General features: G+C 34.9%; 1 protein-coding gene across 2 annotated transcripts in view; it reads right to left on the bottom strand.

The window, feature by feature from the left end:
- Window positions 1–10,981, bottom strand: part of LOC106478748 (succinate--CoA ligase [ADP-forming] subunit beta, mitochondrial-like) — a 37,703-nt gene that overhangs the window by 14,856 nt on the left and 11,866 nt on the right. For both annotated transcript variants that reach the window (XM_013939307.2, XM_022382388.1), the window contains exons 4-6: window positions 7,015–7,177; window positions 6,448–6,618; window positions 5,189–5,285 (exon numbers count right to left, since the gene is read on the bottom strand). In XM_013939307.2, coding sequence (XP_013794761.1) covers window positions 5,189–5,285; window positions 6,448–6,618; window positions 7,015–7,177 — 431 coding nt within the window. The remainder of the gene's footprint in view (window positions 1–5,188; window positions 5,286–6,447; window positions 6,619–7,014; window positions 7,178–10,981) is intronic.

Genomic DNA, 10,981 nt, shown 5'->3' with positions numbered 1-10,981 from the left:
ATTGGACCAAAATTGTGTGTGTGTGTGTGTGTATATAGTATATATATATATATATATATATATACACACTTTTGATTGGATCCCAACCTGTAGCCATAGAGCAATATTTTTTGCACCAACAGAATCACAATGAGAAAGTAAGCAACACCGAAGTGGAATTCTCCTCCACCTGAATAAGTCCAAAAGACAATACCCCAGGCTCAGAATGATGAGATCATGCATGCCGTACTCAACCAAAGGAATAGAATTCATCTGTCTGAAATTATGAACATTCATTCTCACTCCCCAACCAAGTGGGCAAGGATTATTACACTTGCCCCTGGAATTATGTAGAGGACGTGGAACCTGTGCTCAACCAAGGACCTAGATAGGACCACTTTGCATTTGGAATTACGAGGAGATAGTGAACATCCTTCCATGAACAATATATGAAACTGCCATTGATCAAAGAGAAGAGCCATGCACCCCCTAACCAGATAGCTTCATGTTAAATATGAACCAGAATTACGAGTGGGCTTCCATGGAGGCTGGTGCCACTCCTACTGACATCTGCAAAAAACATCCACAGACCCGAGTAGGAGGGCCCCAACTTTGCCCTCTTTTCCAAAAGTGAAGGAACACACTGAAGGAAAAGCCTCTCTCTGCCACCCTAGCGACTTTGAAACTGGGGGTGGTAAGGACTCCCGAGCTCCACTAGTAAAGTCTGGGTGGTAATATGCACTGGGGAAACCTGAGGAATAATGCTACGTAAACTGTGAGATAAGTGAACCAAGTTCCCTACATTTTTAAAAGCAAACTGACCCCAATTTATTCAACCTGAAGATCGGCAGGGACGGGCAGGATCCCCTTTAGCTTTACTCATGATAGTCCATGAGTGACGGTTCATAATAGTAAGGTAATACCATCCGGTAGGTGCCTGGGTGATCTTATGGAACACCCCATTTTGACAGATCCTGTTGCAACCTATAGTAATTATAGTGAAAGTAGTTGCTAGTGCGGAATTGAAAGGAGAAAGCATACCTGTCTGGGCAACACTTGCCACACAGTGGGATCCAGTGAAAAATAAAGGGACATAAGAAAGTATAGGATTGAGGAAAATACTCACCTCTGGTTAAAATCTAACAGATGTGGTCAAATGGCTACAGGGGGTAGTCAAAAACTCTCAGAAGAGGAAACTGCCAGATCATGTAAGTAATGAGATAGGAAAGTATTAGGAGTAGTCCACATACCAGCCTACACAATGTCTTCCAGAGGGCAACTCAACAGGCTGGCTAATGACATACACATATGACGAATTTGGTGAGATGTGACACGCAAAAGATTCCTCTCCTTTAACGATAATACATTATAGGCCATGTGAATCAACTTATGAAGCCACCTCATTAGGGTAATGGGAGATAAGTAAAAGGAAATAGAAGAATTCCAATGAATGAACAATCGACTCCTAGTACCTTGAAATGAGTTAGTACAAGCCACATAACAGGACATAATAAATGATCAGGATCGGAGTGGTCATAAAGGTGAGAAATGGCAGGCAAATGGATAGGTGAGAAGGTTCTTTACCCTTCCCTGGCTGCCTATTGGGGTAAAGCAGGACAAATGTGGAATAATAAAGAGTCTGATGCACATGGATTGCAAACAACTCTGACCAATGACGTCCACAAGCCAAAAACAACAAAAAATACAATTTAAAAGAAAGGTGAAACAAAGAACACGAAGTTAAGGGCTCAAAGGCAGGTTGAGACAATGCATGTAAAACAACTGTAAAATCCCAATTCATTAATTGAAAAGGTCATTTGGGTTGAAGAATACAAATGGATTTGAGTAGTCCTGATGGTATTGAAGATTCACAAATCTTCCAGTATTTGGAATACTGAAAAATAGTGGATAAGGATGCCTTATATAAAGCCACCATAGACGAAGCAAGACCCCCTCTCAAACACCCAAGTCATAAAAGGGATATGATAGACACTTTAAGATGAAGAGGGTTTAAATTCCTTTAATACACCACTGAGGATAAGTATTCCATTTCCATTGATATACAGCAGTGGTTGGCCTAGGGAGAGATTTAGTTAAATATAGAGAAACCTTAGAAGTGAAACTGCAAAGGACCACATAACTTCCAAGCATGAAGACTGAGTTTCCAAATATCTGGGTGGAGAATATCTGACAAGGTTGTCTCAACAGAGACTGCAAATGTGGAAGAGGTTGAGGTGGATATTTCTGCAGATACCAAAGAAGTGAAAACCATATTTGAGATGGCCAATATGGTGCAACCAAGAGAACTCGACAGGGAGTGGAAAGAACCATAGTCAGAGCCCAGGACAATAGCTGAATCGGGGGCGAAGGCATACAGATGTAGACCTGTCCAGTCCTGACTGAATACATCTACTCACAACACTTGAGGATGAGGTATCAGAGACAAAACAACTGCAGTTGAGAATTCCAATGAGTCACAAAGGTATCTATCATGAGAGACATGAACTGAGAGCAAATTCACTGAAAAACTTCGTGATGTAGCATCCATTCAATTGGAAAAATCCAGCTGGGTTGAGACAAGTGATCTGCAATTAAATTCATCACTCCTGGAACGTGACATGCTAAAAGACTGATATGATGGGAATGAGCCCAGTAGAGAAGATCCAAGGTACGAAAACAAAGGTCTCCAGAATGTGTGCCTCCTTGATGAGAAATCTGAGATACTAATGTGGAATTGTTGAAATGTATCATGACAATTTTTCCCTTCAAGAGAGACAGACCTAGAACCATTGTCCAGTGTACTGCAAGAAGTCTGAGAATGTTGATATGGTGGGTAGACTCATTTTCCATCCAAATACCCTGGAACTCCTGACCTTGAAGAAAAGCTCCCCATCCCTGAAGAGATCTGGGATGAGGTGGTGGAATGAGTACCCCAATAGCAGTGTTGTTCTGAATCCAACCACCATTCCCAATCGATAATGTTACTCCTGAGTAATAACACAAGATCACCCAAAGGTTTGGAATGCATGATCTACTGGTCGTGCAGTGACCACTGAAAGGACCACGTGTGCTCATCCAAAAGTAATGAGGGACTCGAGGGTACCCACATCTTCAAAAGAGAGATAATCATTCGAGCACTAGGAGAAGGAGACATAAGTAAAACCCTGATGGCTCTTTCCATGGCTTGAAGTCTGACAAGTGTTGGTTGAGCATGACTTAAGTGAGTATTGAAAAACACACCCAAATGGATGAGATATTGCATCAGTGACAGAATAAATTTCTCCACTCTGATAAGGAAGCCTGCTTTTGTGGCTTCTGAAAGGAGAATTTGAGAGTGTTGTTCTGCTAATTGCGGGATGGTGCCAGAAGGAGCCAGTCATCCATATAATGATGTGTGCACAGGCCCAAGGAATGCAGGTGACAAAAAAAGCTTGAACATCTCTGCAGAAGACATAAGGTGCTGATGCCAGACCAAAGGTAGAGCCCTGAACTGCAGCACCTGACCCTTGTGCACAAATCTGAGAAACCTCAGGGGAAAATTCCATTATGAAAATATTAAGATAAGTGTCGGTAACATTAAAATTGGTCATCCAGAGCCCTGGCACAAAGTGCCATAGTAAGTTGAAAAAAGATTCGATTGTAAAGCGAGGAGCACCTAAAAATTGGTTGAGTCGAGAAAGATCGATGATTGGACACCAATCTCCTGTTTTCTTGGGTACAATGGATAAATGGGAATAAAATCCCAGAAGAACAGGTCGACCCTCTCTACTGCCCTTTTGATTAACAACTCTCTTATGGCCTGGGAACGAATTTTGCAAATTAGAATTTGTCAAGGGCATTCGAGTGGGATATAAAAAACAGGAGCAAGCATTTTCAATGCTTAGATGAGCAAAGAGTGGAAACCCTGGAGATCGAGAAATAGCTGTAATGTCATTGAAGTAAGTATGTTTTGGAATTGATAAATATATTGCTATATTCATGTGTTTTACCACGGCATTACAGTGCTACAATATACAAATACAGAAGGACCTGTTCTCTCATACAATTTTTTACAATACAACAAAACCAAAAACACTTAAAGCTGATTTTGAGCTGCCACATTTGTCTCGCAATGATTGTCCTTTAGAATGTTTTACTGACTAATATACATCTTTGATTAGTCTATTTCAGATATATTTCTACAAGTAAAACAAAAAACTACTCATCATTAAAAATCAATTTCGTGAAGCAGACACTTGAGGATTATACATACACTCCTATTTTGTACAATTTAAATGCTAGATACAGAATGTATATAAATATACATTTTGGTCAGAGTGCTGAAATTTGTTAGGAAATATCACAAATAGTTAAGAAAAATTGATTGTAACATGCGATAAAATTAATAAAATATTTAACGTGAGTTCTTAAGCACCAAATGTTGGTGTGGCCAGCAGAGGAAACTTCCATTATTTGGTGAGATAAAACAATGACTTCATTTTCAAACATTACAAATTGATGCTTCAATGTACATTAATAATGATACATTTATATTTTATTGTAAACTTACTTATGATAATTAATAGTTCAAGTTAGTTTATTACATAAATTTGGTTTCACTATATCTAGTTGATTATCTGTTCTGATCACCTTAGCTTATTTTTTATCATAACTTCTCAGTAAGAAACAATTTATGTGAATTTATTTTCTGATACAAATAATATCTATATCAATGAATCTTAAATATAAGTAAAATTATTCCTAATTTAAACTTTGGTACAACTGCAGTAATTCAATAATATAGAATGAGCAACAAGAAATTATTAATTTGTCTTTTTTACTATTTTGCAGTGTAAACTCAGTAAATCAGGTAATTGATTTCATTTTAAAATGGTAAATAAAGGTCTTTGTAATTTATTTACAGAGTCAGCTTATATCAGCTACCATTTAAAAGCTTTGCAGACTTAGTTCAACATCATCTACATGTATTTTTCTGCTACTGTATATGATGTTTATGGTAAATTATTTACACTTCATATATAGTTTTAAAACAAAAACTCAAATTTTTTATTACTCTTGTCCTTGATGGTACTTTTGGTAGTTATTCAACACCGACAGCAAAAAAAAAATTATAGGTATAAAGTTTCTTCACTTATTAACAAAATATCTACAACATAAAACACCATTGGAGTTTAAGATATTACTCAATTAAATGCTGTTATAAAGATACCTTTCCCTGAAGCTTCTTCAATTAATGGGTTGATTTCTATCATAACTCCATCATAATTGACAAATACATCATATAGTTTGGCCATCATTTCTGCTGCCTACAAATATGTTAAACATGAGAAAATTATATCTTTATAAATTATAACTATAAATTATAACTGTAATTAACCTCTTCTATCCAGTTTACTAAAATTTATAGGCACAATTGTCTCTTTTTCTCACTGGATATTCATACTTTAAAGAAGTAATAGATATGCTTTCACCCTTGTCAGTTTATGTTATATCCATTCAGTAGCTGTTAGTATTTCATGTACTAATCACCATTTGATGTGAAGGTTATTGTGCAAAGCCAAGAATGGACATGTGATATTAGCTAACATATAAGCCCAAAGAGATGTAATCTCAGGAGTTTTTCGGTATGTTGTGAGCAGACAATGAGTCTGGTTGGTGCAGATTCCCAATTTTAAATAAACTATGCTGATGGTCATTAGTATTTCCATGAGGTTAGGCTGGGAAGCATTACAACAGCACTTGGTTGACTAATGAAGTGAGTATAAGAACTTATGAGTGAAAGTAAAAATGACTGTAATAATATGTCAGTCACACTATATCTGCTATATCCAGTTTCAACAAGACCTTTCGTCCAGTATCAGGACTCAACAGGCAGGCTGAGATAGAAAGACATAATGTTCAAAATGCTATTCATACTACACATTACTTGAACAACTTTAATACAATTAATACTCACATTTAAGATCTTATGGAAGCCTGTAAAACCTGGTACAGAACTTACGTTATTCGTAAAACAAAATTATATGTTGAAACAAATTATTAAATGGAAGCAGGATCTTTTTTATATTTCTACTAAATCACTGCCTTTAGTAATTCCATAAAAAAAAGAAACTAAAAAGGAACTAACATTTCATTCCAAATTTCATATTTGAAAACAAAAGCAAAAACACATTTCTTGTTTCATAATTTGCTTTGAATATCGAAAAAATTAATATTCTCCCTGTCTATAACTTAAAACTAGCTTATTGGTTTTCTGATGGTAAATAACAAAAGAACATACAATACTTCTTCATATCATACTATTTATCTAAGTTTTACCAGCTATAATAAACTATTACCAAGCAAGGTTATAGGCTAAATGTTATAGTTTTTACACAATTATACACACATACACAACAAACAAAATAAAAGGAAAATTCTACTGTAAATTTTATTTTTCAGCTCTTTAAAATTGCAGATAAAACTCACTTCTTCAACATTTTTGTGATGAAACCCAAGTTTTTCTGCAACTCTCAAGCACTGTTGTTTCTGCAAACCTTGAACTATGTCAATAGGTTCTTTAATTATGGCTTCAGGGTTCTCTTTTGCTACATCTTCAATGTTAACTCCTCCTTGGGAACTTGCCACTATTACTGGACCCTTAGAAACAAATTCATATAGTTGCTAGAAAATATTTACCTGTTCCTTCCATTTAACTACTATTTCAATTAAATACAAATATGTTTTATAATGCATTAAAAATTTATACTTTAGCATTTTAAATTGACAAAAACAAATATTAGTTTGCTTACTGTCAAGCAGAAAGCTACATAATGGGATATTTGTGCTCTGCTCATGAGTATCAAAACACAACTTGTAGTGTTATAAGCCCTCAGACTTACCAATGAGCCACATGAGGGCACAAAAATTAGTAATATACCATTCTATCTATATTATTATTAAAACGTATTTAAAAAAATTGTGTAATTCTTATACACTATATCGAAACACTTGAAATTTTCAAGAGAGAAGAAATTCCTTTATAGCAAAACTTACACTATAGGCTCTTTCCATGGTAATAGCAAAATAATACTCCCTTCGTGCATATAAGCGTTCAGAGATCATAACTTCATGACACACATGTCCTTTGTCACCAGTCTGTTTAGTGCGTAACTGATGACCCAACATGCGAGAAGCTATTTCTTTGGCTTCTTCTGGCCTAATTCAATGAAATAGTTATTTACACTAACTTGTCAAAATATTACAATTTTATTATTGTTCTTAATACTTCAGAAACAATTACATTTGAATTTTTACAAATAACAGATAAAAATGCATTAAAAGAATTTCAGATATTTGTCAGTTCCACATTTCAAAAGTACCATTTTATAACATTTTTTCCCAACAAGAACAATAGTCAAATACATGTAAACAAGTATTTGAAAAACTGTTATATACACTACTTAAAATAATAAATCAGAGTTGTCTATATTCTGGTTATGACAAGGCAAAAACTAACAATATTAAAAAATGTAAACAGCATCAATCCCCAAACTTATTTTTATGCAAAATAAATATATTGTGTATTGACATATAAATGTTTGTTATTTGAGTCTATTTTCACATATACTTGGTACTACAGACTTTGTACCCAATAAACAATCAGATTAGCTGGTCACTAATGCACTTGCACATCAATTTGGCCAGCTTATGATGGGTGAATCAATGATCAACTAGGGAAACCTAACTCTTCCATCTAAGTTGCTTTTCATCATGGCCACCAAAATCTTTCATGTGCCCTACAGAAGGATTGGGTATGTGGGTCCCCTCTATCAATCAATTTTCCCTTGCTTTCTCCAGAGACCCCTTGGAGCATTGAGCTCCTGGGAAATTTTCCTGGGCTCCTTGCCCTCTCTTAGTGGGCTGCTTTCAGTTCATCATCAATCCTTGTAGGCGACTCACATGCTACTAAACATCTTCCTAGAGCAATTCATATATGTATTCAATCAATTTATAAGTCTGCTGAGCATGCCAGCCATTCCATTCACTTTATAACTTCTTTTTCTAGTATTTACTAAACAGTTGAATATGGTTGGAATGCATGTTATAATCCATCAATAGAAAGTTTTGGCCTACTGCTTCTGTACATGGCACTGATAATGGCTGTAAGACAGCATCTCTATAGTGTATGACAGTCATAATGCCATACTGTAGTACATAAAATGTACAGATATTAATACAGAACTCTGCCCCAATCCATATGTTAACACCATTCTCTTCTTCATGGAACTGGATTGGATCTGGTTCCAAGAGCTCTCCAAGTGTGTAAATGTCTCGTACTTAGCTGTAATGTGAAGCAGGATTCACCTGTAAGCAAGATCTTCACCCATGTGTTATATGATCAATTCAAATGTTCTTGGAACTACTGAAGATGGGCTGTTCCATGGTGATGCATTAGAGAAACTATGCTTTTGGTCATTTGACATAAATATAACTTTTCTGAAATCTGGTTCTAACCATTTGCATGTTGGTCTGTCATACAGTTATTGCTCTGAAATGTTGCATCAATTAGGAAGGTGAGGCCTGCTGGTTGCTTCAAACCCATATTGTCAAATAATGGTCATCTTGTGGGATTGTTGACAGTGATGTTGGTGGTCTGAAAGTAAGTTCATTTCATGCTAACCACAATTTGATATACTTGTAACAACACCTTACAATGACTTGCTTCTAGCTAACCTTTTGCCCTCATCCAAATGTCTTTGTTGGATCCTGGCATGTTTAATTATCAATGTAGATCACTTTACACACACTGATGTTGTTCGAAGTGCTGACTAAGAATACATCATGTTCCTTTCTCTTCTATATATGACTGAAGTGTGCATGTCAGATCACGTGATAGACCACCTAACACTTGTTTTGTGCAAATATTAACTCAAAAATGCCCCTGAAATTATTTATTAACAAATGTTGTGCCTTTTCATAATTAGACTATAGAAAACTTTGATTATACCTTAATTATTTTGAGAAGTGTAAAGTAGGAATAGACCATGGGTAAGCAAAAGTAAAAGAAAATGTTTTCACCATTTTCAAGAGAAATACTAAATTAGTAAATATTAAAAACTGACATCAACAGATCATTAAAAATAATGTATATTTAGATTTATTAGAACTGAGTAACTGTTTAGCTGATAAGTTTAATACACTACAGAGTTCAAAGGACCCTAAGAAAAGTGTGTCCTGTGAAAATACAATATCTTTACATGAGGGAGAATTGTGTGAAATCAATTTAGACTCAAATGCACATTACAACAAAAAACAGCAAATAAATGAAAATTGTGAGAATTTTATATCAGTGTATTAAATTTTTAGACTAATATATTTAAGCAAGGTGAATGCTCAATTTACCATTTTCAGCATGATTTTTCACAATAATCTGTATTCTAATCAATTAACAAGTGTCCCTTTCCACATACTATGCAATTCTGAGACAATCAAAATTTACTCTATGTTTGAAAGTTAGCAGGCAAGCAGATATCAATTGTGAATTTTTTATTACTTCAGGTTATTTACACTAATTTTACATCATCAAATATCAGTTGTTTTTTTTACTTTAAATTGTTTTAATAGTTTTGTTTTAAGGTTATTTGCAACATTCAATTTTTCTCTAGTTATATTATTCTAAATCAGGTGTGGAAGACTTTAAAAAATTCCCTTTTTTTGCACTTGAATCTCACAACTTAAACAGGAAAATATGCTTCAACCACAGTTGTTTACATCCAGTTGACATATTATAATTTATCACAATTACATGTACTTGTTTGTTTGTTGAATTTCATGATAAACTACTTGAGGGCTATCTACAGTAGCCATTCCTAATTTAGAAGGCTACAGGGAAGGCAGCTAGTAAGCATCACCCACTGTCTAGTCTTGGGCTACTCTTTTACCAACAAGAAGTGGGATTGACCACCACACCATAATGCCTCACTGGGTGAAAGGGTGAGCATGTTTGGTGACAGGATTCGCACCTGTGATCTGCAGATCATGAGTTGAACACCCAAACAATTACATGTACAACTTTTTAGGTTAATAAAGATTAATAGTTTCTATCTAGTCTCAATGTAGTTTGTTTGTTTTTTCAGGAAACTAATGAAGAGGAAGACATTTTATCAAGTTATTATCCCAGCTGGATATCTTAACCCTATAACAACTGGTACACTTTTTAAATACCTTTCTGCACATGTCATAAAGTGTTACCAAGTTACAATTAAAATTTAATTAATCCAGTGTACTATCAATGTATATTAACCCTATTGCCCGAGTATCCTTTTCTGCACATAACACAAGGTTTTAGTGTCTTACATTCAAAATTTTATTAAACTACTTTTTGTTTATGTTATACCAATTCAAATAGCATAAAATCTTAGCTAATAATCCATATTATAATAGCAAACACGTTTTAAGTTCTTAATTCTACAAGGCAATATTAAAAAACATCCTGAATTTCCGCTAGTGTAACTCATGTGACACATTTTCTTTTAGCATGTCATCTTCCCTATTTTATCCACCACCCCTCGAAAAAGTGCAAAATCAAACATAAATTACTCTCTATAAAATCGTTATTGCTCAGACAAACCATAATTTTTATAGCCTTCAATTTTGTTTGTTTACAGAGCTATCAAATTGAAAATCAGACCCCTCCTACCACATCCATCTGTTACATCCTCTCTTTTACAGTTCATTGATAGTTCTCTCTTACATTTCATTATATATTACCTATAGCCAATAGAAAGTAAAGGTTTTTCATCTTTCAAATGATGTATTGTATAACATTATGTTCAGAACAGAATATCGTCAATTTCACTCAAAGTACAAGATTCGTTCCTGTGGGAAAGTTAACGACTAGCTTGTATGAATTTGTAACGGCTCTTGTCGCATAGTTAGAAAGACAGAACAATTTTGAGAGGTAAGGGAATTTGTCTACTTTTTGCATGTTATTAGTCTATATTCTTTGGTACATTATTTA

The sequence above is a fragment of the Limulus polyphemus genome, unplaced genomic scaffold (assembly GCF_000517525.1).
Source record: "Limulus polyphemus unplaced genomic scaffold, Limulus_polyphemus-2.1.2 Scaffold246, whole genome shotgun sequence".
Taxonomy (NCBI): domain Eukaryota; kingdom Metazoa; phylum Arthropoda; class Merostomata; order Xiphosura; family Limulidae; genus Limulus; species Limulus polyphemus.
Note: the sequence above shows the minus strand (reverse complement) of the source record. Positions and strands in the feature narration are given on the sequence as shown.